Source organism: Mobula hypostoma, chromosome 6, assembly GCF_963921235.1.
Source record: "Mobula hypostoma chromosome 6, sMobHyp1.1, whole genome shotgun sequence".
Classification (NCBI taxonomy): domain Eukaryota; kingdom Metazoa; phylum Chordata; class Chondrichthyes; order Myliobatiformes; family Myliobatidae; genus Mobula; species Mobula hypostoma.
Window position 1 is genome coordinate 75,475,242 of NC_086102.1, and position 27,256 is coordinate 75,502,497.

Consider the following 27,256-nt stretch of genomic DNA (forward strand, 5'->3'; position numbering starts at 1 on the left):
GTTGTACATTGACACAAATAAGAAATTTATTTATTGCTTATGTATTTTGACATCCATGTTTTGATTTTCGTGCAGGTAAAAATAAAACCTACCTTTTTATTATTACTTGAACCAGTGACTTATGTGGAACACTTCATACTCAATAGTTTTAAAACCTTCAAAAATTAAATTATTTTGGTATTTTATACTTCAGATTGTATACAGCTGCAGTTTCATTTGTTTGACATCCAAAGCATTCTTTGCAGGAGCCTTTGTACCACAGACATTTCTGACCACCAGAAAATTTTAACAACTTTTAAGGAAACAGTGCAGAGCTTTTCTCTTTACTGTTACACCATAAAGGTGTTGTGATGTTTGTATCCCTGATGATAAACCCATTGCATCAAACGTTACAGTCGTATTTTAATGATTTCTTTGCATTTCAAAGGCAAAGTGCAAAACAGACTATTTCCCTATGAACATAAGAAATAGGAGCAGGAGTAGGCCATCTGGCCCATTGAGCCTGTTCCGCAATTCAATAAGATCATGGCTGATCTGGCCATGGACTCTTCTCCACCTACCTGCCTTTGCCCCATAGCCCTTAATTCCCCTTCTATGCAAAAATCTATCCAACCTTGTCTTAAATAAATTTATTGGGGTATCCTCCACTGCTTCATTGGGCAGAGAATTCCATAGATTCACCACTCTGGGAAAAACAGTTCCTCCTCATCTCTGTCCTAAATCTACTCCCCTGAATCTTGAGGCTGTGCCCCCTAGTTCTAGTTCACCTACCAGTGGAAATAACTTTCCTGCCTGTCTTATCTATCTCTTTCATAATTTTATGTTTCCATAAGATCTCCTCTCATTCTTCTGAATTTAAGGATCGTATTTATTGGCCCAGTTGATAAAATGTTGTATTTGATATTCATCCTTAAGATATATGGAGTTCTGCTTTATATATTCTGTTTCTAGATTCAGTATCTAGAGTAGAGGAGATTGATACCAAGGCTTACCTCACTACAGTAAAATGCACTAGCATTCAACATGTAAACTTACTCTTAATTGGGGATCCATATCCTTTAATTATCTGAGATTTTATTTTGAAGGCAGTTCAAATTGTTTTCTTTAAACTAAAGCAAGCACCATTTGTTCATGATTATTTTAACACAATCTTGTAATGGAAAAGATCAAAATAATTTTTAACCTTATTTTTGGTAACATGTTTATAGTTTAATAGCAGAGAATATCTCCTTGTTATTTTTCTTTCTATTTAACTTGCAGGTCAGAAAATGATCAGGTTGATGATCCCTTGTCTATGCCTTCAACATCTCCAAGGTTCGAAGAACTGCTTGATCAACCAGATAATCATTGTGAAATCGGTAAGTTGAGTATTTGGCTAAGGAAGTACTGACTTAGTCTGTAGAATTTGACAGATAACTCTGGAGGTTGAAATGTGAATGTGATATCTGGAAATGCACACTTGATGAGCTGAAATTAAAACAAAAAAAGTTAATATTTAAAATTACAGCCACTCAACAGAAGTGCAATGAGAAGCCAGGTGAGTTACTTAAATTAAGTAACCATAATAAGGGGAAGGAAGGGACAACTAGTGAAGACTTGAAGCTTGTGAATTCAAATAACTTTTCTGTTTACAAATAACTGGATGATGTATGCATCGTCTACCATTCTAGTAAAATTATTGAATGGTGGAGGCTCTTGATGATGGATGCTGCTTTCTTGCAACTGCACTCCTTGTAAATGGGTTTTATCAGTGACACACTGGCCTATAACCACTACCTTTGCAGGCTTTTCTGTTCAACAGCATTGGTGTTTTCATACCAGGCATTGATGCAATCAGTCATATACTCTCCATCTGTAGAAGTTTATTAAAGTTATAGATATCATGCCAATTCTTCGCAAACTTCTAAGACCATTATACATTACAGGTTTCCCCCGCCATCCGAAGGTAGAGCATTCCTGTGAAATGGTTCGTAAGCCGAAATGTCGTAAAGCGAAGAAGCAATTACCATTTATTCATATGGGAAAATTTTGTGAGCGTTCACAGACCCAAAAATAACCGATCAAATCATGCCAAATAACACACAAAACCTAAAATAACAGTAACATATAGTCAAAGCAGGAATGATATGATAAATACACAGCCTATATAAAGTAGAAATACTTCTCTACAACGATTGCCTGCACAGATCTCCGTAGCGAAAATCTCATGCAAGCGCTCTTGGCAGAAAATCTCACGCAAGCACTGTTGGCATAAACGCGCTGTCCAGTAACCTTTAAACTATGAAGCTGCCAAATCTACCAAATAACACGTAAAAATACACAGCCTACATAAAGTAGAAATAATGTATGTACAGTGTAGTGTCACGGGAATTGGGAAGACATCGAGCACACTGATGATGGTGTGTTAGACTGAGTCGTCGCAGGTTGGGGTGGTGCAGTGGCCCCCACCCTCCAGGCTGCCGACTGATACATTGCCGCGAAGCACGCAGGGGTAGCCGGGAGACACACAGCACATCTTTAAGAGAAAAGCCGAAATATACATGCTAATTAATTAGGTGCTGCCGGGCAAGTAAATGTCGGTACAGGTCAGAGGCGATTGCGGATTGCATCGCCTCTGATCTGGGCGGACACTTACATGCTAGGCGGCACCTAATTAATTAGCATGTTTATTTCGGCTTTTTTCTTAAAGATGTGCTGTGTGCCTCCCGGCTACCGCTGCATTCTCCACGAATCGGTACAGTATCTGTCCGGGGCCCGGGTATTGGGGTGGTGGGACACGAGGGTGTCATCTCATCGTCGATCAGGGCAGGCAGCTCATCTTCTCTTATGACTGCCCACCTCGATGTCTAAGGTCAAGGTTCGTCGTCTGCTGTGGCTGATGTGGAAGGCTTGCTTGACTGCTGAGCATCAAGCATTTTTCTATCACACAGTTGTTTGTAAGGACTCAAAACATCCTGCAAATATCCCCTAAACCTACGTACCCTTTCAAAATTAAAGTCGTACTTTATCATTGCAGCGAAAATCTCACACAGTTGCTTCATGTTCAGTTCCTGGACGACTTCACTTTCGCTACTGCATTCGGTTTCGATTGTCATCCTTTCCTCTTCCAATTGCATCAGCTCTTCATCTATCAGTTCTTGGTCATGGGATGCCAAAACCTCTTCAACATCATCTTCGTCAGCTTCCACAAGCCAAACTCACTTTGTCCTTGCTTCGTTCACCACGATCGAAACGCTTAATTACGTCTAATTTTACGCTAAGTGTAACATCCTTACGAGCTCTTTCAGGCTTTTCCGACACCTTAGAACTCATCTTGCAAACGGCTGCTCACAGGCTCGTGTTTAAGCAATACCATTCCAAATCCGAGGTAGAGCGGCTGTTCGGGGTGTGTGCTGCCTTTTATCGCGCGCTGATTTTTTTGCGTGCTGATTTTTTATCATGCGCTGCCTTTCTTCGTAACAGTGAAAACACCTTCTGAAAGCGAAAACAGGGTACTATTATAGGTCTTTTGTAACAGTGGGGTTTCTCAAAGCGAATGTTCGAAAAGCGGGGGACACCTGTATACCTAACTTCTAAGACTGTTATACCTAGCCTATCTATCTGAAAAGGCAGGCTACATTACCTCTTTTCTTGGCTATCTTCCTTTAACCAGATTTGATAATCCATGTTGCTTTGCAACCCCTTGTCATCCCTCACCCTCCTTGCCTTCTTCCCAATCTAGTGGTGTTCATTCATACTGTTGTTCATTAGTTGTTTTCTAGGTCATTTAAACCACTGTGGATCCAATCAGGTATATGAAACTCCTATAAAAGCCATATACAGTGGTGCTAGAAAGTTTGTGAACGCTGTAGAATTTATATTTCTGCATATGACCTACATTGTGATCACATAAGTCCTAAAAGTAGAGTACCCAATTAAATAAATAACACAAAAGCATTATACTTCATTTATTTATTGAGAAAAATGATCCAATGTTATTGTCAAAGTTGCTGGTGAATGCAGCAGGCCAGGCAGCATCTCTAGGAAGAGGTACAGTCGACGTTTCAGGCCGAGACCCTTCGTCAGGACCCTGAAGGAAACAGCTGTTCTCCAAAAAAAAATTATTGCTGCACGTCTCAAATTTGCAAAAGACCACCTGAATGTTGTACAACACCTCTGGGACAGTGTTTTGTGGACAGATGAGACAAAAGTTGAACTTATTGGCAGAAATGCAGATTGCTATGTTTGGAGGAAAAAGGGCACTGCAGACCAACACCAAAATCTCATCCCAACTGTGAAGCATGGTGGAAGGAGCATCATGGTTTTGGCACAAAAAAGAGAAAATCTGCAATTGTTGGAAATTTCCAGCAACACATACAAAATTTGGAGGAACTCAGCAGGCCAGGCAGCAGCTATGCCTGCTGACGTTTTGGGCCAAGACCGGACAAGCCTCATGGTTTGGGGCTGCTTTGCCACCTCAAGGCCTGGACAGCTTACAATCATTCAGGGAACAATGATTTCAAAATTGTATCAAGACATTTTACACGAGAATGTCAGGGTAGCAGTCCATCACCTGAAGGTTAGTAGAAGTTGGATATGCAACAAGACAATGATTTGAAAGACTAGAGTAAATCAACCACAGAATGGTTGTTTTTTTAAAAAAAGAAAATTCTTGTTTTGGAATGGCTGAGTCGGTCTTGACTTTAATTCTATAGAAATGTCCTATAAGAGCCAAGCAAGCAGTTCATGCAAGGAAGTCCACCAACATCCCAGAGTTAAAGCAGTTTTGTAAGGAGAAATGGCCTAAAATTTCTCAAGCCTCTGTGCAGGACTGACTGACTGATCAACGGTTACTGGAAATGTGTTGTTGAAGTTTTTGTTGTACAAGGGAGTCACACCTATTACTGAAAGCAAAGGTTCACATCCTTTCTCTAACAAATACGTGTAATATTGGATCATTTTTCTCAATAAATAAATGAACAATTATAATGTTTTATGTTATTTATTTAATTGGGTTCTCTTTCTAGCTTTTGGACATATGTGAAGATCTGATCATATTTATGGAGAAATAGAGAAAATTCTACAGGGTTCACGAACTTTCTAGCACTGGGGAAATGCTGCAGGAGCTCTACAGTGCCATGCAACCACAGAGCAACTCGCCCTGATGGTGCCTTCATTGTTGCTGGTGACTTCAATCATCCCAGCTTAAAAACAGTCCTGCCAAAGTTCTATCAGCATGTCAACTTCGCAACCAGAGGAGAGAATATATCAGGCCTGGTTTATACCAACGTTAATGGAGCCTAGAAGGCTGTCCTTTGCACTCGGCTTAGATACTCAGACCACATATCCATTTTGCTAATCCCTGCATATAGACCGCTGGTTAAAAGAGTCAAACCAGTTTACAGGGAGATCAGGACCTGGCCAGAAGGTGCCACCTCAGCGTTACAGGACTGCTTTGAAAGCACAGATTGGAGCATATTTAGGGAGGTGGTTACTTGCGATCGTTACATTAACATTGATGAATATGTGGGATCGGTGACTGGCTACATAGGAAAATGCATTGAGGACGTTACTGTGATTAAACACTACACTACCAGGGAAAATGAGAAACCATAATTGACTGCAGAGGTTTGTACACTGCTTAGGGATCAGGATAATGCACAATTTGATGCATTGAATGATGTGACATTGAGGATAGACCCCCCCCCCCCACCCCGCCGAGGGGAAGGCACCCTCTGAGGCCGCAGCTTAGGTTAGGAGGAGGAGGATCCTAGCCAGAGCAAACTCAAGCAAAGCTGCAGGGCCAGACTTGCTGAAGGATTGTGCAGATTAGCTAACTGAGGTCGTAACGGACATCTGTAACATCTCTTTGCAATAGTCCACTGTCCCGGTAGGCTTCAAGGCAGCCACCATCATGCTGATGTCTAAGAGCGCAGTGGTAACTGGCCTAAATGATTACTGCCTAGTGACACTTACTTCAACAATCATTAAGTACTTTGAGTGGCTAGTAATGGATCATATAAAATGCCATCTTCCAGCTACATTGGTCCCTTTCCAGTTCGCCTACCACTGAAACGTGCATTAATGATGCTATAACCTCCGCCCTCTACTCCATCCTGTTCCAGCTAGAAAATGATATCTCATATGCCAGGATGCTGTTCGTCGACTTCAGCTTGGTGTATTATCCCTCAGGGTAAACTGTCCTCGTTGGTACTCAACACCTCTTTCTGTAACTGGATCTCGGACTTCTTCGCAGAAAGACCCCCAGTCAGTCTGAGGTGACATCAATATCTCAAGATCCATCATGCTGAGCACTGATGTACCCCAGCTTGTTGCTGTTCACACTGCTGACTCATGACTACACTGTCAGATTCATCTCAAACTGCATCATCGAGTTCGTTGATGATATTACAGTGGTTGGCCTCATCAATGACAATGAGTTGGCATACGGAGAGGAGGTAGCGAAACTTCTCAAATGGTGTGAGAGCAATGTAGACAAGACAAAAGAGATGATTGTGGACTTCATGAAGGCACAAGTCAACCACTCTCCATTGCATATCAATGGCTCTGCTGTGGAGAGAGTGAAGAGCACATAATTCATTGGTGTGCACATAACAGATGATCTAACCTGGACTCTCAACACTAGTCAAGAAGGCAGCAGTGGCTACACTTTCTGTGGAGTCTGAGACGAGTAAGGCTCCCTGCCCCCCTTCTAACAAGTTTCTACAGGAGCAGCATTGAGAGTGCCCTATCTGGCTTCTTCATTGTGTGGTAAGGAAACTGCAAAACACTGGACTGCAAGACCCTATTGTGGATAGCTTAAACAGGCAACAGGATCACTGGGGTCTACTTCCCCCTCTATTTGTGACATTTACCAGGAGAAGGGCCCAAAGCAGTGTTGAGGACCCCCGCCACCCAGCCCACAATTTCTGAACCACTACCATTGGGAAATGGGTACAGAAGCATCAGGACTAGAACCATCAGACTGCGGAACAGCTTCTTCTTACAGTTTCAGGCTGTGAGACTAATGAATAACCTGCCACTACCAAGGTCCCATCATTAGATCAATGGGCCGTTTCCTGTTTACCTGTGCTATATTCTTTTCAAATTATATTTTATTAACTTAATTATGGTAACATGTTGTTTATGTCCTGTGTGTGTTATGTTTTGTGGGTGTACTGTTGTCTGGAGGAATGTTGTTCCATTGGGTTGCAGATGACAATGAACTTGAACTTGCCTTCCTCTATGGACTTGAAGTATTCCTTGGGAACTTCCTGCTGTCTTACAGTCCGCATTTTGCTACTTTATTCCCTCCAAAAGCCTTTTGGCTACTCTTGAACAATTGATTGATTCACCATTCTAAGCTAGTTTGGGAATCCATATTGTTTGCAACAAAATATCATTTGGAAGTTTGGCCTCTGGATCTTTACATTTTTCCCTTTCTCAACTGCTGTTATAGCATAATTTTAAAAGTGTCCCAAAAGCATGTTTCTCTTCCCAGTCACTGTATCAGTTACAGTCAACGTCCAAGAACAGAAGAGACAGTGAATCCATCTAGTTCTTCACACAGAGAGTGGTGAATCTGTGGAATTCTCTGCCACAGCAAACTGTTGAGGCCAGTTCATTGGCTATGTTTAAGAGGGAGTTAGATATGGCCCTTGTGGCTACAGGGGTCAGGGGGTATGGAGGGAAGGCTGGGTTCTGAGTTGGATGATCAGCCATGATCATAATAAATGGCGGTGCAGGCTCGAAGGGCCGAATGGCCTACTCGTGCACCTATTTTCTATGTTTCTATGTTTCTATGTTTCTATGTTTTATCCATCTTCCTCTTATCTGAGTCTCTTGTTGAGCTATTTTTGGAGATATAATCTGTCCTTGTATCACGCTGTCTGCTAATTATATTACAGTGCCTTCTTCTCAGCCATATTATTTCCATGTTCTACAGCAAAGTAGTATTTATGTTTTCATTCTTTAACTTAAGAATTGAAAATATTAGTTCTCCCTGTTCCCTTTATTGAATTATCTTGTTGTGAATTCCACTTTTGTGGTTATATAGAATCATTGGGGAGATATTTCAGCAGATTTCCCCATGAAGGCATCTATTCCTTTTTGCACAAGCCTCAGGCAGCCTCTCAGCATTTCTAGTCTGTTGTTGGCTACTTGGAATTTTTTCATCCACCTGTTTGATCAATATGTCAGCATTATTTTTAGGAAAACTGAAGCTTAACATAAATTATTAATGTTTATCACCTCAGTATTACTCCTCTGGAGTCCACCAGCAGCTGCTGAACCATGGAAGGTTGTCAAATCCTCCAAAACATCCAGCCAACCTCTCTCCCTATTTCTCTAGGTATTCTCAGATTCCCTTCACCTAGATTTTCATGAGCTCATTTCATGAATTTTTCTTTGTAGCCCTCTGATATTACCCAACAATTTTCTTTAACTAGCAGTTTTTCTCATTATATCGGAGTTGCTGTATGCCCTTCAATGTGTATTTGATGCTTGTGAAAACTAAAAACTACGAGAATCAATACATGTTGGATGTTGGTTTCTTACTTCCCCTGTGGTTTTTAATAAAGGGGCTGTATTAGCAGCTTTCCATTCACTGATTTTAAAGTTTGCCCTTTGAAACACTGAAATATTCCATACTAGAGTTGACCATACACGGTAGAATCTTAACATGTTAGATGGAATGCAAAGGCTACAACTGATAATTCTGCCAAATAAGTTGTCTGCTCTACCATCAGGTGAATTCCTGGTAGCAAGGGTGTCAACTTCCAACTTTGGGCATAGTTTATTGCTTGCCCTGCCACCTCCTGGTTAACAATCTCTTAGTGGACAAGTGATCAATCACAGTGAACGGTTTGAAATCTTTCACAGCTCAGTAATATGCCAATAGGATTGCTCAGCGTTGGAGTATCCTTCTTCAACTCGTACAACGCTTGTGAGATGCCTGCTACCCATAGGTTCGTCATTTATTGTATTTCATACAAGGATACTCCACTAAGGTGAGAGTCGGTAGTATTCATTTCAATCAAAAAGATTGATTTCCTGCTTGTTGCCCTGAATGCCAGAGCCACATGTAGGTGCCACTCTTATTTTGCTTTTGAATGTCCCAATTTCTGCTTTTCAGAGTAAATTATGTCATGCTAGCATAATCCTTGATTTTTTTTCAGGAATAACCAGTTCATCCAAGGAAAGACCAGAGACCTGGAACCCCTATTATAATAATTTATTAAAGCTTGTCTCAGCATTTTCTGTCCTTATTACATGCTCTTACTCACCAGTCCCAAGAACTGAAACTACATACGGTGCCTATAAAAAGTATTCACCCCCTTGGAAGTTTTCATGTTTTATTGTTCTACAACATTGAATCACGGTGGATTTAATTTGGCTTTTCTAACACTGAGCAACAGAAAAGACTCCTTTGTGTCAAAATGAAAACAAATTTCTATAAACTAGTCTAAATTTATTACAATTAAACACAAATAATTGATTGCATAATTAATCTCCTTCAAGTCAGTATTTAGTAGATGCACCTTCAGCAGCAATTACAGCCCTGAGTCTGTGTGGATAGGTCTCTATCAGCTTTGCACATCAGGACACTGCAATTTTTCCCCAATTTTCTTTACCAAACTGCTCAAGCTCCGTCAGATTGCATGGGAAAAGTGAATGAATGGCCTTTTTCAAGTCTAGCCTCAAATTCTCAATGGGATTGAGGTCTGGACTCTGCCACTCCCAGGCATTAGCTTTGTTGTTTTTAAGCCATTCTTGTGTAGCTTTGGCTTTCTGCTTGGGGTCATTGGCTTGCTGAAAAACAGATCTCCCAAGTCACAGTTCTCTTGCAGACTGCATTAGATTTTCCTCCAGGATTTCCCTATATTTTGCTACAGTCATTTTACCCTTCCAGGTTCTGCCGCAGTGAAGCATCCCCACCATGCTTTACGGTAGGAGTGGTGTGTTTTTGATGACGTGCAGTATTTGCCTCATGCCAAATGTAACATTTAGTCTGGTCAAAAAGCTCAATTTTAGTTTCATCAGACCACACAATCTTCTTCTAGTTGACTTCAGAGTCTCCTACATGCCTTCTGGCAAACTCTAGCTGTGATTTCATGTGAGTTTTTTTTTTCAATAGTGGCTTTCTCTTTGTCACTCTCTCCCGTAAAGCTACGACTGGTGAAGCATCTGGGCAACAATTGTATGTGGAGTCTCTCCCATCTCAGCCACTGGCGCTTGTAACTCCTCCAGAGTTGTCACAGGTCTCTTGGTGGCCTCCTTCACTAGTCACCTTCTTGCACAGTCACTCAGTTCTCGAGGATGGCCTACTCTAGGCAGACTTACAGCTGTGCGATATTCTTTCAATTTCTTGATGATTGACGTAACTGTACTCCAAGGGATATTCAGTGACTTGGAAATTTTCTTGTATCCATCTCCTAACTTGTGTTTTCAATAACCTTTTTGCAGAGTTGCTTGGAGTATTCATTTGTCTTCCTGGTGTGGCTTTTGCCAGGATTCTGACTCACCAGCAGTTGGACTTTGCCAATACAGGAGTATTTTTACTACAGTCAATTGAAACACCTTGATTGCACACAGGTTTACAGGTTTCCCCTGCTATCCAAAGGTAGTGCATTCCTATGAAACGGTTCGTAAGCCAAAATGTCGTAAAGTGAATAAGCAGTTACCATTTATTAATATGGGAAAAAATTTTGAGCGTTCCCAGACCCAAAAAAACCCTACAAAATCATGCCAAATAACACATAAAACCTAACGTAACAGTAATATATAGTTAAAGCAGTAATGATATGATAAATACACAGCCTATATAAGGTAGAAATACTTTTGGCAGAAACATTCTCTCCAGTAACCTTTAAGCTATGAAGCTGCCAAATCATACCAAATAACAGATAAAAATACATAGCCTATATAAAGTAGAAATAATGTATGTACTGTGTAGTTTGACTTACCTGAATTGGGAAGACTCCAATAAATTGCAGCTTCGTCACAGTTAAACACACTTGCTTATACGAATAAGCACCTGATGCAATCGGCAATCGCCTCTGATCTGGGCCGACATTTATGTGCTGGGCTGCACCTAATTAATTAGCTTGTTTATTTTGGCTTTTTTCTTTAAGATGTGCTAGTACGTTCTGACTACCGCTGCACCACTGCATTCTTCATGGCAATGTCTCGGTCCACGGCCCGGAGGGTGGGGACCACTGCTTAAACTATGAAGCTGCCCTCGCCTCAGAAACCGATCAAACCACCCATGACTACCTTTAAATTCCACTTTCGCAACACTTCCATCACCGTCGTCCAGTGCTTTCTGTTTCAGCTTATTAAAAAGACGACTGATTTCTCCTTAAGTATAAGAAACTTAACGGAACACCACGCTTTGTACACCCATCAATCCACTCAAGCAATAGACTTCCCATTTTATCCATTATTGGATGCCAACTAAGAGAGACTGCTATGAGCAGAACCAACAGTAACATAGGCAGCTTTCAAAATTCTTTCTCTCTGCGTGTAAGTAGTGTGAATGGTGGACGCAGGCAAGTTCAACGCGCGGACAATGTCCTTACTTCATTCACCATGATCAAAATGCTTAATTATGTCTAGTCTTACGCTATGTGTAACACCCTTAGGAGCTCTTTTAGGCTTTTCCGATACCTTAGAGCTCATCTTGCTAACGGATGCACAAAATAAATCGAGATAAAGCACGTGTTTAAGCAATGCCGGCTAGAATGTAGTTCCGGGGGAGCAGCTTGGCTGTTCGGGCGCGTGCTGCCTTTTTTCGTTACAGTGAAAACACCTTCTGTTAGCAAAAGCAGGTAACTAATGTAGGTCTTTCGTAACAGTGAAGTGTCGTAAAATGAACGTTTGGAAAATGGGGGCCACCTGTATATATAGCTAGGACACCTTAACTAATTATGTGACTTCTAAAACCAATTGGCTGCAACAACGACGATTTGGTGTGTCATATTAAAGGGATGAATACTTGTACAATCAATATTTTGTTTTATATTTGTATTTAATTTAGATCGCTTTGTAAGATCTACTTTCACTTTGACATGAAAAAAAAGTGTCAAAAAAAATTAAATCCCTGTGATTCAGTGTTGTAAAACAATAAGACATGAAAACTTCCAAGGGGGTTAAATACTTTTTATGGGCACTGTATATTCTATTTATACTTTCCTACAGTTAATGGATGAAGGGGTCCTATCTTAAAATTGTAATGCTGAGATACTACAGCATCACATGTTCATATCCTGAAAAGCTGAATAAAATATAGGGAATTCAACAGCACATGTGAAGGAAATGGGATTCACTGTTCTGTAACTATGTAGTCTCTTGACCTTCCCTCTACAGTATCTTAATGCCTGATTTTTCCTGATTATCATATCTGCATGAACAGAGTTACTTAGCCTGAGTCCAGCTCCTTTATTGCTAATTACTCTGGTCATGAGGGGTACTGCTTGTCACGTACAACATGTCAACTATTGTTTTGTCCATAATAACAACTGGATCATCTCATTGGTGGGGCTATAGGGTACAGTGTGGACATCTGTTGCATTTGTATTTCTTCAGGTCCAATTTTACCTAGGCTTCTTGCCTGGAACAGCCTGTTGCTCCTTGACTGACTGCAGAAGCTTGTTGACTGGTTATCAAATCTATCCATACTATGCTTAGGCCTTAACAGTCACAGACTTGCAGATATTTTTTGCAATGTTTCAGTGGTAAACCCAACAGTCTTCCTCAGGCACAAGTTAGTCAAATGACAAGTCACCCTAGAGACACCTCCTTATATATCTTGTTGAGTGAGCAGGGCATAGGCGGGGCTTAATGCTCAATCCTGATTGGTTGGATTTGAATTGCATATTCCTGATTGATTAGTTTGAATTGGCTTTGTTCTGATTGGTCATATTTTTCCCTTTTTTATGCCAAACTCTCTTTAGGAATGTGTGATCCCAGAGTTATCTCTACACTCTTAGAACCTAAATTTAGGTCCCCCACATGCTCCATTTCTAGTGATTCCCTAATCTTTTGTAGGTATTCTCTTTCCTGCTAAGGATGTCGGCCTCAACAAACCTTGGTGTACATGAGCATGATAGGCTGTTTACAGTGATCCGACTTTGTTCAGCTCTCAAGTTTTTTAAGGCCCTCTAATGTTCTGCTATACTGGTCTTTAATGGCCTTCCAGTCTCACCAATATATACTTTTTCTGGCATGATGATAGAGGAATGGAGTACACAACTCCCTGGCACAGTTCTTTAGGTCGTCTAAGTGCCACTTTGCTTAGACTTTTTTCTAATTGTGTCCTCACTTTTTACTATTAACTGACACCATATTTTTGGCAATCTCGTCTTCGCTTTTCAGTTAAGCTGCCAGTCTATGGCACAACAACCATTCTATCTGGAGGTGTCTTTGCTGTGGTGTTGTATTCCACTCTATTCTTTTTTCAATTAAGCGCATAATGTAACCATTTTTCTTGAATGCTTCTCTGATCTTTTTGCACTCTTCTTCCTTCCCAGTTCTAGTTGTTGTGCACAAGGTATTTGCTCTTCATGCCATGCCTAGAACAATGCCAAGCATTCTCTTCTTTGGATGCTCCTTCCCTACACAGTTGTAGCTGAGACGTATTTCACCTCCTTGAACTTTTTCCTCATCCAAGTTATTATTTTGATGAAATGGAGACTTTCTATTTTAGTTTTCTGTGTTAGTTTAGTTTTCTCATGAGGGACTCCTGTATCCATATTATTTCATGTCTTTGGGATCAAACCACATCTAATTCCTGGGAAACACTGAGAATTTAAGATTCTAAAACACTAATTTTGGAGTTTTCCTGTAATCCATTACTCAGTATTTCACTTTGTCAAGTCCATTGAGAGATTGGTTTCTGGCAAGTTTTCTGCATGACCCGCCAGCACGTTTTTTTACTACTTATGAAATGTAGTCTTTTAGACCTTGAAAGCATTCCCTCTTTCTGTAACTGCAGGCACAACCCCAAAAGATTTGGATGCCAAGGCATAAAGAATCATTTTCTTTCCTATTTGATACATTCATGAATTCCATTGAGTTTCTGTTGCCAGAAATTGTCGACTTGGGCAATTGCCTCTGAGTTATTCAAGGCAGTTTCTTTGCAAATCCTGCATTTGAGGCATGGAGTTTACAAAGAAACTTGAGTGTCCCAGAAACATATTTGCAATGCTCACGGGTGGTGGGTGGATATTTTTATAGCCCACCCAGTTATCTGTTTGTGGATGGAGGTTGGGGACTAGCTGCCCCAGTTAATAGTAAGTTGTGTGAAGATTCAACACACTTGCCCTATTTCAGGGATTTCCTATGGTCATCATTTGACCATAACATTCCCATGTTGACAGTCCTGGTCTCCAAGTTCTGCAGTTTGTCTTTTGCATTCACTATCATCTCCCACTTCATTTTTGCTTTTGGAGAACCTTTGTAACCTTTGTAATATTCCTTTCTTTCATTGCAGTTTCTGGCTTGGCTCTCCCCCTTTCGCATTTGCTTGACATTCCTGCTAGGTTTAGGTGAATGCCTTTACCTCACGTTTATACAGAAACAATATTTTTACACCTTTTCTTCAATGATTAATTCACTGCCTATTGATAAAACTCCTGTAGTCACACAGCATATTGCCATTGCTCTTGCCTCAAGATTTTGGCAAGGATTATGCCTGCAGATCTCCTGAACCCATCCCTTTTCTACCTTTGGTTTTCTGGCCAAGTTGATCTACCTAATTTAAGGCATGCCTCTGATTGCCAGTTATGCAAAACACTAACTCAGCTGCCAGAACTTGTAGCTTTGCCAATCATTCTGTCTTCTCATAGAAGTCTTAATTTGCGTTTAACAACAAGGCAGATGACTAGAACAGGGGTCCCCAACCTTTTTTGCACCACGGACCGGTTTAATATTGACAATATTCTTGCGGACCGGCTGACTGGGGCAGAGGAGAGTGTTAATCACGACCGGAATATAGGTGATAAGTCAACTATAAGTCACTTATAAGTGGCTAATACACTCAATTTCGTTTCTAAAAGGGTTTATCTAACAAATTTATTATTAAACACACAGCGCATATTTTCCTCGCATGAATATAGTGATAAGTCAATTATAACTCACTTATATACATCAATAGCATCATTTAGTAACGTTTGGCTATTCAACACACTGCGCATATTTTCCCCGTATGAACATATAAAATCATTGCAACACACCAATATGGCTGAATCAGTGGGAGCCCCGGGCTTGTTTACCTGCAACAAGACAGTCCCATCGAGGGGTGATGGGAGACAGTGATACTCGAAGGGGGTTCCTTATGTAATGACCTCGCATGCGTTCAAGTTCCAACAGTGGGCGTGACAGGGAATGAGGAAAGGTGCAGCTGACTCATATCGTTAAATCATATTGTTTCCTCACGGCCCAGTAGCACATGCTTTGTGGCCTGGAAGCTGGGAACCAATGGACTAGAATATTTTAGAAACTAAATAACGTTATAGAGATTATGTTAAACTTTTTACAAATGCTGTCAACTACCATGACAAATTGTTAATTATTCCTGAACTTAAATAATAGTTGCTGTGTGAGAGTCACAGTGGGTCAAATGTACATTCTGCAGTCAACTGAGTAAATTAACAATGATTTCAAAGCAGTATCCTCTTTTTTAAAAAAAAAATATATATATCCTCTTTTTTTTATTCTCCCCCCCCCCCATTAATTGTCCACTTTTGTCATCACATAATTAACTTCATGATTAGTTCTTATTTGACATGGAGGTTGGTGTCTTGTGCATTACTTTATATACTATCAATGTTATTTTTTTATGTTGATTTAACTTGTAACAGATGCCTAGATTATTAGTTTCTATAAGATATTATATTTTCAATCAATTCATAGGTGCAATATTCCCTTGTGTATCATAATCTGTTATTCGGGAGTCACTGACACAGAAATACATCTTTTACTTCCCCTTTTAGCCATTTGTGTTCAGGAAGAAAATTCTACAATCTATCTTAATCTTGTCATAGCTGGCATAGAATTGTTTTTTTTCCTTCAATTGTCAATTATTAATAATTATATACTAATTGCATGACATATTTGAATATCCTTTGAATTTTTTTAAACAGAGGAGTGAAGGGTTAACTAAGTCATGTAAGCGAGTTTGCAGCTGTTCATTACCTCATCATGCAGCTGGCAAGGAATTGCCATTACCATTACTTGTTCGATGAAACCTAGGGTGACTGAATGTCTGAGAACTTTAAGGTGAAGGTTCAGTCTAGCAGCCTCCAGAGAATCATCATTCTCACTGCAGTTACAGGGGTAACCCTTGTAGACTTAACATGTTAAAGCAAAGATGAAGGCAAACACAGATGTGCCACTGTTGAAATAAACATGCAGATACTGGAGAATAACTAATAGGAAGTGTTTTTCTCTAGAGACTTGCAAGACAGATGTCTAGGGATATTTATGCGGGTTAAAGAGTAAAATACGTTTTCCTGTTTCCCAGGCATTTGAAATCTTTGAGGAAGCTTTCTGGTTAGATGTTTATCGAAGATTAAAATACTAATTTGTTCGATAAAGGAATAGTAGACGGGCCTTTTAATGGGTTTAAAAAAAAGATTCTAGTTAGAAATTGATTATTGCTTTTGCTTCTGTATTTTCTGTCATTATATGAGTCACACAAAAGTGCCTTTTGTGTATTTATTGCAGTGCAAGAAGGCGTTTCAAAGCTTAACAAATGCTGGGAGGAAAATGAGGATAAAAGCTCTGTTTCTTCACTACAACAAGAAATAATTTCCTCTCCAGCAGATGCTTGTGAGTTCCTATCATCATGTGGTATGTTGTGTACGAGTGAGTGTAGGCTGTTTTAGCTAAAATGGTAGAGTTGCCTTTTTAAAAAAAAATTGAATTAAGTTTATTCATAATTTTATCAATATCCAACAGTACTTTCATAATACTATTCTTTGGTTGCAAATGTACATAAGAGATTATGAATATTCTTATTTCTCTTGCATTTGACACTCATGTACGATTAGGATTATTCATTTTCATACAAAAAGCAGGAAATCATTTGGGAAGCCTGCTCAGCTTGCATAGATGGAATGGATTCTGAAGACTTGAAGAATGGACAACTTTGAACCATAATCTCTCTGCTGCATTTTGCTAACCAACTCATGATCAAATATTTATATCATACAATACAGAAGGTACAGAACATATATAAAAAATTTACTGTGAGTTGCAACGATCCCGAATTTGTGCCAGCAATGTTTAGTATTTAAATAGATAGATAGATACTTTATTGATCCCAAAGGAAATTACAGTCACAGTAGCATTACAAGTGCACAGATTTATAAATATAGAAATACTAGGAGGTAAAAAAGAATTTAAAAAAAAATAAGTTACCTTAAGCAGTTTAACAGAGGGGGGTCATCACTTCCCTGGCTGTAGGTTGAGTCAATATAGAGCCTAATAGCCAAGGGTAAGAATGACCTCATGTAGCACTCTTTAGAGAAGCGCAGTTGTCTTAGTCTGTTACTAAAAGTGCTCCTCTGTTCAGCCAAGGTGGCGTGCAGAGGGTGAGAAACATTGTCCAGAACTGCCAAGATTTTTCATAGGGCCCTTTGTTCTATCATAGCCTCCAGTGTGTCCAGTTTGATTCCTATAACAGGACCAGCCTTTCTAATCAGATTGAACCTGTTGGCATTATCCTTATTGATGTCATTGCCCCAGCACACCACTGCATAGAAGATTGTACTGGCAACAACAGACTGGCAGAACATTTGAAGAAGAGACCTGCATACTGCAAAGGACCTCAGTCTCCTCAGGAAGTAGAGGTGACTCTGACCCTTCTTGTGGACAGCCTCTGTGTTGATGCTCCACTTGATTCTGTCATTCAGGTGCCCTCCCAGGTACTTGTAGGTCCTCGCCACCAATAGTAACAGGGACCAGTGCAGACCATTATCCAGGATACAATGGAAGTGCCAACCTGCACTGGATGGAGCTTTTCCCCAGCAATGAGAACTGTATGGTATTGAAGGCACTTGAGAAATCAAGAACCATGATCCTCACTGTGCTGCTATGCTTATTGAAATAGGAGTAGGCTCTGTTCAGCAGGTAGATGACAGCTTCGTTGACTTCAATGGGAGGGCTGATCTGACCTCGGGTTGGAGGTGAGCCCAGACTAGCCCCTCTAGGGTCTTAATGATGTGTGAGGTCAGGGCCATTGCTCGGTAGTTATTCAAGACTTTCAGTCAGCACTTCTTGGTACTGGGACCACACATCATATGTGGACCCAGTACCCAAGAAGGCCAGTTGAAAGTCTTGAATGACTATCGTCCGGTGGCACTGACCTCCCACATCATGCAGTTTGTTTGGAACGGACATAGAGGAAGACCTAAGTATTTATGACATTTTAATTATTTAACTTTTGAGAGACAATCATTTCTTATCAACTATGCAGAGAAAGGTTTTGTGGAGAAGGATAAGACTGGTCCTGGGGTTAAGTCTCTAAATTGGAGAAAGGCCAATTTTGATGGCATCAGAAGGGATCTGGTAGGTATGAATTGCGATAGGTTGTTTTCTGACAAGTGATTAGTATGAGGCCTTCAAAAGTGAAATATTGAGAGTACAGAAAATGTATGTTCCTGTTAGAATAAAAGACAAAGCTAACAGGTTTAGGGAACCTTGGTTATTGAGGCTGTAGCAAAGAAAAAGGGGGCATATATCAGCTCAAGGTGGTTAGGATCAAATTAGGCACTTCCAAGGGAACACTTGACTGAGAAATCAGAAGGGCTAAAAGAGTACATGAGGTTGCTCTGACAGACAAGGTACAAGAGAATCCCAAGGGCTTCTATAGTTATATTAAGAGCAAAAGAATAGGAAGGGACAAAATTGGTCTCGAAGATCAGTTAGTTATCTACGCATGGATCTGAAAGAGATGGGGGAGATACTTAAATGAATTTTTTTTTTGCATCTGTATTTACTCAAGAGACAGACACAGTCTATAGAACTGAGACAAAAGAGTAGAGAGGTCATGGACCATATCCGGATTATGGACGAGGAGGTGCTAGCTGTCTTGTGAATTAGGGTGGATAAATCCCCAGGGCCTTGTGAGGCCAGAAGATAGCCAGAGAGTTTTAGTAAATGGTTATTTCTCTTACTGGAGCCTGTGACAAGTGGTCTGCTACAGCATTGGTGCTAGGCCCATTGTTGATTCATCATATTAATAATCTGGATGATAATGTGGTAAACTGAATAAGCAAATTTGCAGATGAAACAAAGATTTGGGTTATAGTGGACAGTGAGGAGGTTATCAAAGTTTATAAAGTGATCTGGACCTGCTGGAAAAATAAGCTATAAACTGGGAGATGGAATTCAATGCAGACACATGTGAAGTGTTGCACTTTGAGACAGTAGGGCACTGAGGCGTTCAGTAGAATGAAAGAATCTAGGAATATAGATCCATAATTCCTTGAAAGTGGCATCACTGATCAATAAGGCTATAAAAGGAGCTTTTGGCACATTGGGCTTCATAAATCAGAGTACTGTGTGTAGTTCTGGTCACCTACCCTCAGGAAAACTATCGGTAAACTTGAAAGAAAGCGGGGAAAATGTATAAGGAAGTTGCTGAGACTTGAGGACATGAGTTATAGGGAAAGGCTGAACAGGTTAGAACTTTATTCACTGGAGTGCAGGAGAATGAGGGAAGTCTTATTGACGTGTACTAACTTGAGGGACACAGTGTGAATGTATGCAAGCTATTTCCCCTCAGATTGGAGGTCATAGGTGTAGGGTAAAAGGTGACTCAGAGGATGATACGATCATGGAACAAGCTGCCAATTTAAGTGGTAGATGCAGGTTTAATTATAACATTTAAGAGAAGTTTGGATAAGTACATGGATGGGAGATAGGTGGAGATAGGTATGGAGGGATATGGATCAGGTGCAGGCAGATGTGATTGGGCAGAAGGCTAGGCCAATAAGTTTATAGTAAATTTGTTATTTAAGTACGCTACAAAGAAAAGGAAATATAATAGAATTTGATGAAGACTGTACCAAGCAAAGAAAGCCTGTCAAATGCCTATGTGCAAAAGAAGCAAAACTGAAAATAAAAATATTGAGAAAATGAGTTGTAAAGTGTCTTTGAAAGTGTGTCTGTAGGTTATAGAATCAGTTCAGAGCAGTGATGAATGAAGTTATTCACACTGGTTGGAGCCTGTTGGTTGTAGGATAACTGTCCCTGGATCTGTTGGTGTTGGGACCCACGGCCTCTGTTCCTCCTGTCGAGTGGTAGTATTGAGAAGAGGGCATGGCCTGGATTGTGGGGGTCTTTGATGGATGCTGCTTTCTTATGGTAGCACTCCATGTAAATGTATTCAATGGTGGGGAGGGCTTTGCCTGTGATGGACTGGGCTTATCCACATTTTGCAAACTCTTCCTGGGCATCAGTGTTTCCATACCAGGCTGTGATGCAGCCAGTTAGAATACTCTCCTCTGTGAATCTATAGAAGTTTGTCAAAGTTTTTGATGACTTGTTGAATCAATGCAAACTTCCAAGAAAGTACAGATGTTGTTGTGCCTTCTTTGTGATGAGACTTACGTGCTGGTCCCAGAACAAATCATCTGATATAATACCAAGGAATTTAACTCATGGACTAGCAGTACTTTAACATTCTGAAGACAATATTCAACCAATACATTTCATTCGTAATTTGTAAATGGATCTGGGTTTCAAGTTATTACCTTATTAATCAATTGATTTGGGGATAAATGAAGGATATCTAATAAATATTTTTACAATGCAAACTTTCAGAAGATTTTGGGGGTCACAATGCGACAAATCTATAGGTGGCGTATGAATATGAAGTTAATGATAGCAAAGGCAGAGTACTGTAGATCTGGAAATGAAATCAGAGCTCTAGAAATATTCAGTATGTTAGCAGTATTTGTGAGAGAGTGAGTCAATATTTCAGGTCAGTAGCCTTATTAAAACAATAAAAAGATGAAAATACACCAAATTGACAGAAGCAGGAAATAATCAAAGTTAAGGTCTGTGATAGGGTGCGTGACAGGAGAGATTAAATAATAAAAACAAGATAAAAGTAGAAGGTAGCAGGAGAAGTGAAGAACCTGAAATTCTTAAAATTGAATTAAGAGGGCAGCATTTTGCATAATCAAAAGATTAGGCACTTTCATTCTACATTATATTTTAAGATGAAGATCAAATAAGCTGATATAGCTTTTGGATGTTTCAGTTTATCAGAAGTGATATAAAATAGTGCTAGTGAAAGAACCTATGGCAGGAAGATCTTTGTGCGCCCCTGCAGCACAGACCATGGTAATTATGTGCCATCCATTTTTTTTTCCCCCCAAGGGCCTTCAGTGCTTCAAATGCAGATGCAGTCAGTCATTATTAAGTACTGACACTTAGTAGGAATTGATTTCTGAAGTTTAGCCATCTTCTTTGTCAACTATAAGGCATGATACAACCTTGCCTCTTTGATTATCCCAGGCCAGTAGCAATTTATGTCTTGGTCAGTTCTTTCAGACGGGAAACTAGTGCAGTCAGCAGCATGGCTTGCACATTCATCTCCTATTCTAAGAAGTATGTTAATACTGCCAATTTCATTGTACTACTTAAAGGACTTTTAAAAAAATATGCTACTGTAACATCATTTTCCAACCTGTAACTTATACCAACAACCAAAACAATAGTTGCAGGTGCCTGGGATCCACCACCAAGGTCCATCTTGACTTGGAAATATACAGCTGGTCCCTTGTTGTTGCTGGACCAAATTCTGGAATTCCTTGTCCTAAAAATGTTGAGGAAATCATCACCAGCACAATTATTACCTTCTCAAGAGGGGGTTAGGAATGGACAATAAATGCTAGGCTTGTGCAGACTTGTAAATCCACAACACAAAATAAGAGCTATGTTCAGCAGGTTATATTAAAAAGTAACTGACCAATATGTTAGTCCTGCTTTCCTTTACAAATGTTAACTAATCTGAGTATTTCCATAATTTGCTATCTTTATTTCATCTTCTGTTTTACAGTTAGAAAGCTTTCTTCTAAGAGAAATCTTCAAAGCAAGCAGAATTCTATTTCTTAACTTTGCTATTGTTTTACATGTCTGTGTAGCAATGGGTGTCAAGTGACAAAATCCAAAATACATTGTCACAGACTTTAGGTTCATGATACCCTGTTAACTCCATGCACAATTACATTTAATAGTGGCCTTCTGCAACTTAGTGGTTTGTGATTCTTCAATGGTTCTTTGCTTCAGGAGTATTTTTCTTATGATTTGACATCTAGTGTGAGCAGAAAAAGTATTTTTGAAATCAGAGGCATGCTAAATGAGTTTATCTTGGATGTTGGTAACTGATCATGCTTCTTTGCTCTTATTAAAGTTCAAATGGACATGCTGTTGGTTTGTATATAAAGACACAGACATCCATGGAAGAAGTAAAAGCTGATGAAAGCTGTGTGGATATCTTGTCAATACAACAAGCTGACAAACAAAGCAGGCTTGAAAACAGTCAAGCTGTAGCCACTTTTTTAACCATTGTTTTCAAGGCATATAATTGAGTTTTCTTTTCTTTGGTGGCAACAAATAAGGTATCCACAAGATGTGTTCCTTGGTTTGAATATGATCCTCAACATCAAATTGAGAAAATAAATGCATTTGTGTGGCTCCTAATGAGATTCTTATGATACACAGCTGAAATGGAATCGATTGAAGAAGTGGAAAAAACCAGAGGAGAGGAAGAAAGCAAAGAAAAGGGAGATCGAGGTGTAGAAAAAAACACATGGCACGATCATAGACAAAAGGGTGAAGAGAAACAATGTTTGGAAAGCGAGGAATCAAGTGAAAAAGAACAGAAGGAACAGGAACAACTAGAACAAGAAAAGGTGATAACATTGTCCAGAATGCAATTTTGTATTTTGCATCAACCTTCTGCCCATTTCTAATATTGTTCTCGTACATTATTACTGTTATTCGAAAGCATTTCAGAAGAAAAGTAATGGACAGACCTGTAACTTATACAGCTTATAAAGAATCGAGAAGCAAGTATGAACAGTCTAAAGTTAACATAAAGGACAGTGCAGCTTGTGCTTGATATTGCCTGTGAGCAAAGACTTGAGAAGTTTTAAAATTCTTTTCTGGAAGCACAATAATAGCCTTATATTAAAGCTAATGGATGACGATACTTAAGCAAAAAGCAGCCATAAGTATAAGTAGATGTTTGCAGAAAGTGAAAGATGGAAACAAAGGAAGTGGCTTGGAATGGAAGAATTTGTATAGTGTCTTTCATGGGTTTTTGCTGTGGTCTGCATAAATACTTCCAAGGTTCAAATGATCAAAACCGGTCCTTTTTTTCCATTAAAACTTGTGTTTCATAATAGCATTTTTGAGATCCCAGTAATGTAGAATGTAATATTTTCAACTTTATATTAACTGGAAGGGTGAAAAGCTAATGATGGACCATGATAGACAAAGCCCAGAAGAGCATATTCCAGAAATTGTAGAATTACCTGTAACAAGTGTGGATCCGCTGGAGAAATATATGAAACTAATTCAACAGCAGAAGGAAGAAGAACAACAGAAGGAAGAACAGCAGGAAAAGGTAAATCTATTGGATTAATAAATCAATGTCCAGCTTATGGGTGGGGTAGAGGTGAGAAATTTCTTTCTCTTGAGAGCAGGTCAGCAGTGGAATCTATGTCAAATTCAACTTTCATTCCATCTCAGAAACTATTGTACTATCGGTACCGGGCTGGTTCAATAATAGATTTATATTCTATTCTGAATTTTTTGGGTGGAAGTACATAATTAGATTAGAGTTACCTGTGATTTAATTAGTTAATTTTCTGAAAATGCCTAAAATCAGAATCGTTTATTATTTCTGACATACTGTATGTCATGAAATATTTGTGGCAGCAGTACAGTGCAGTGCAAGACATAAAAGTTGCTGTTGAGTGCTGTCGAGTTGTTGTCGGCTCATGGTGAACCTATAGTTGTCCATAAGGTTTTCGTGCAAGACATGGAAGTAGATTGTCAAGCCTTTCTTCCGTGCAGATACTGCTGCTGCCCAGGTTGGGCTATAGGTTACTGTGGGAGTAGTGAGAAGAAGGTATGTACCAAATGGTGACTGCTGCTGCTTGGAGGCACCACCATATGAAGATGTCCTCGACAGTGGGAGGTTGTGCCCGTGATGGAGCTGGCTGTCTATAATACCATATCAGACAATGATAAGTTTAGAATCTTTTTGATTAGCAGTGAGGGGATGATGGTGTTGAATGCCAAGCTGTAATCAATAAGCAGCAGTATGACGTGCGTATTGCTGTTGTCCAGGTGTTTCCAAATATATTGCATCTGATACTTCACAGTTGCTTCTGATGTCACACAACATGCCCTACTACTAAGTTGGAGCTAAGGTAAAGCAGAAGATATTCAAAGTTGAGATTTTCCTGGAGTTTCCTTTATAGATTTGGAATTTGCAATTGTGTTAGTGCTGCAGTCCACACTGGAAAAGAAAGTTGGAGGAAAAGAAATTAATGAAAGATCATTTTGGTAAAAATCTGTAAAGCTATATTCATTACTCTCTTTTTTAGTCAACCAGTGTTTCTGTGAGCTTTTGCACATGTTGGAGAGGAGCATTTTTTTTTTCCATAATATATTTGCTGATTGACCTGGCTCATGGCGTAGTGGCATCAGTGTCGGACTTCGGGATGAAAGGTCCTGAGTTCGAATCCAGCTGGCTCCCCTGCACGCTTTTCATCTGTGCTGGCTTACGAGCTGGTGATCTCTATGGAAACTCACCCGGCAGAAGGCAATGGCAAACCGCTGCTGTAACTTGCCTCTTATGCGGTTCCCCACTACGTTAGAGAGGTATGGAGAGAAATTGTCCGCTAACTGGAGAAACTCAGGATGCAACGTACCTTTCCTTTCCTATTTGCCGATTACACCACTATTAGTAGAATCTGCGATGGCAATGAGGAGGCTTACAGAAGAAAGACTGGCTGGTTGAGTGGTGTCACAACAAACAACCTCACACCTGACAACAGCAAGACCCAGACCGTGAACTGCAGGAAGGCGGTCGGGAGAACACACGCAAGTCCTCATTGAGCAGTTGAGCAGATTTATGTTTCTGGGTGTCGACTTGGTGAGGATCTTTCCTGGGCCCAACACATTGATGCAGTCAGGAGGAAGGCATGGCAACATCGTTAAGAGTTTGAGATTTGGTATGTCACCCAAGACTCTTGCAAATTTCAGTAGATGTACAGGGGAGAGCATTCTGATTGGTTGCATCTCAGCCTGGTATACAGCCTGCAATCCACAGGATTGCAATTGGCTGGGTATAGAATTGGCTAACTTTGCTCTCACAAACCCCCCCCCCACCCCCACCCCCACCCCCACATCTTCAAGAGACACTGCCTCAAGGAGGCAGCATCTTTCATAAAGGACCCTCGTTATCTGAGAGATGATTTCTCATTATTACCATCAGGGTAGAGGAGCCTGAAGACTCTCACTCAATGATTTAGAAAAGGTTCTTCTCGTCCTTCGAATGTTCCATGAACCTAATCTCATTATTGCTTTTTATTTGTGCTATTTATTTTAATAATAGCTTTTTGTCTTTGCACTCTTCTGCGACCATTTATGTCAATGATAATAAATCTGATACTGATTCACATTGATAACTGATATCCAAGTTGATCATTTGGTGACTGCTCAGATTCAGTTTGTATTTCTTGGGCATGAAAGTGTGCTGATACCTAGAATATGAACAGCCTGCCCTTCAATATTTTCAGTCATTTTAAAAGGGAGCCAGGGTGACCTGTTTGAAAGGGATAAACTACTATTTTTAATATGGATGTAACAGTGGCAGATGTGAGGTTGTTGGAGGCAGTTGAAAAAGAACCTGAGGTGAATAATTTTTCAGATTTAGACCTAGATTGTGTTTGTTATGGAGTGAATGTAAATGGGGAAAAATGGAAGTGGCAGTTTAAGTAATTAGGTATGTCATTCATATTTTCCTGATTTTTAAATTACTTCAAATATTTCTCTATCACATCTTTATCTGTTAGCTGCATCTTCTCAACATTATTTATCTTGAAACATTGCAACCTATTTACTGATGAAATCTTTTCTATGAAGTTTTTCTAAGCTCCTGTTGCCTTTTTTATGTTTCAATCTCTCAGTATCTTGGCTATACTTAATCTCCTTTGCACCCCTTAACCTCCTTGTGTCATTAAACATTCTTCATCTCACCATTGGCAACTGTGCCTTCAACTATTCAAACATTATGGTCTTAAAAATTCTTCCTCTTTCATCTTCTTTAAGCTCTTATTTAAGTTCCATCTCATTGATCAGTCTCTTTGGTGAGACTCTCCCAATAACACCTCCTGTTTTGCTATCAGCCTCTATCACCTTGATGCAGCACTATTAAGTCTTTTCCTATGTTAAAGGTACTCAATGAAATTGACCAATGGAGTAGAAATTGGAATTTTTTTTTTTGGCTTGCTGGTCGCTGCTGGAGTAACAAGTCTTTCCCGGTGCTCCTAGTTTACTTCCTTTTGAAATATTACTGCTAAACTTGTTATTATCTTACTATGGCTACCAAAGCAGTTTTGGAATCTATTACGGGCTTGCTTCAAAAGCTTACTGACGAGTTTCTTCAGTTCAGAAAAGAAGCATCGGCTGATTCACAACAAATCAGCTTTGAAGTTAAACTAATAGGTACAAAACTGGATGTTATTCAAGAAACTTTAATCAAGCATGGTAAGAGGATAAAAGAGCATGAAGAGATTATAATGATACTGGATAAGAAAACTGATGATCTGCAAAAGCTGTATGAAAAACAATCTAAGTCCAATGGAAAACTGAGACAGAAGATTATTGATTTGGAAAATAGAAGTAGGAGAAACAACTTACGAATCTTGGGACTTAGAGTTAATGGAAGGAGATAATCCTAAGGAATTCTTTGCAAACCTTCTGATGGAATTATTCCAAGATATTGTACAGTCTTTACCTTTGATTGATCGTGTTCACAGATAACCTACTTATAGAACAACTTCAGAATCAAGACCAAGATCAGTCATTATATGCTTTCATGAATTTCAAATAAAGGACCTTCTGATTCCTGAATCCCGTTGGAAAGGTATGATTGACTACAAGGGTCAGAAGATTCACATTGTTGAAGATTTCTCATCGGAAGTTATGGAAGAACGTGCTAAGTTTGAAAAAGTTATGGCGGAAC

At 39.7% G+C, this 27,256-nt stretch overlaps 1 protein-coding gene across 7 annotated transcripts in view; it reads left to right on the top strand.

Annotated features, from left to right (window-relative positions):
- Window positions 1-27,256, top strand: part of ofd1 (OFD1 centriole and centriolar satellite protein) — a 107,301-nt gene that overhangs the window by 73,632 nt on the left and 6,413 nt on the right. For 6 of the 7 annotated variants that reach the window (XM_063051021.1, XM_063051019.1, XM_063051023.1 and 3 more), the window contains 4 exons: window positions 1,261-1,358; window positions 16,705-16,830; window positions 22,717-22,907; window positions 23,462-23,623. In XM_063051021.1, coding sequence (XP_062907091.1) covers window positions 1,261-1,358; window positions 16,705-16,830; window positions 22,717-22,907; window positions 23,462-23,623 — 577 coding nt within the window. The remainder of the gene's footprint in view (window positions 1-1,260; window positions 1,359-16,704; window positions 16,831-22,716; window positions 22,908-23,461; window positions 23,624-27,256) is intronic. The other variant, XM_063051022.1, reaches the window with a different exon arrangement.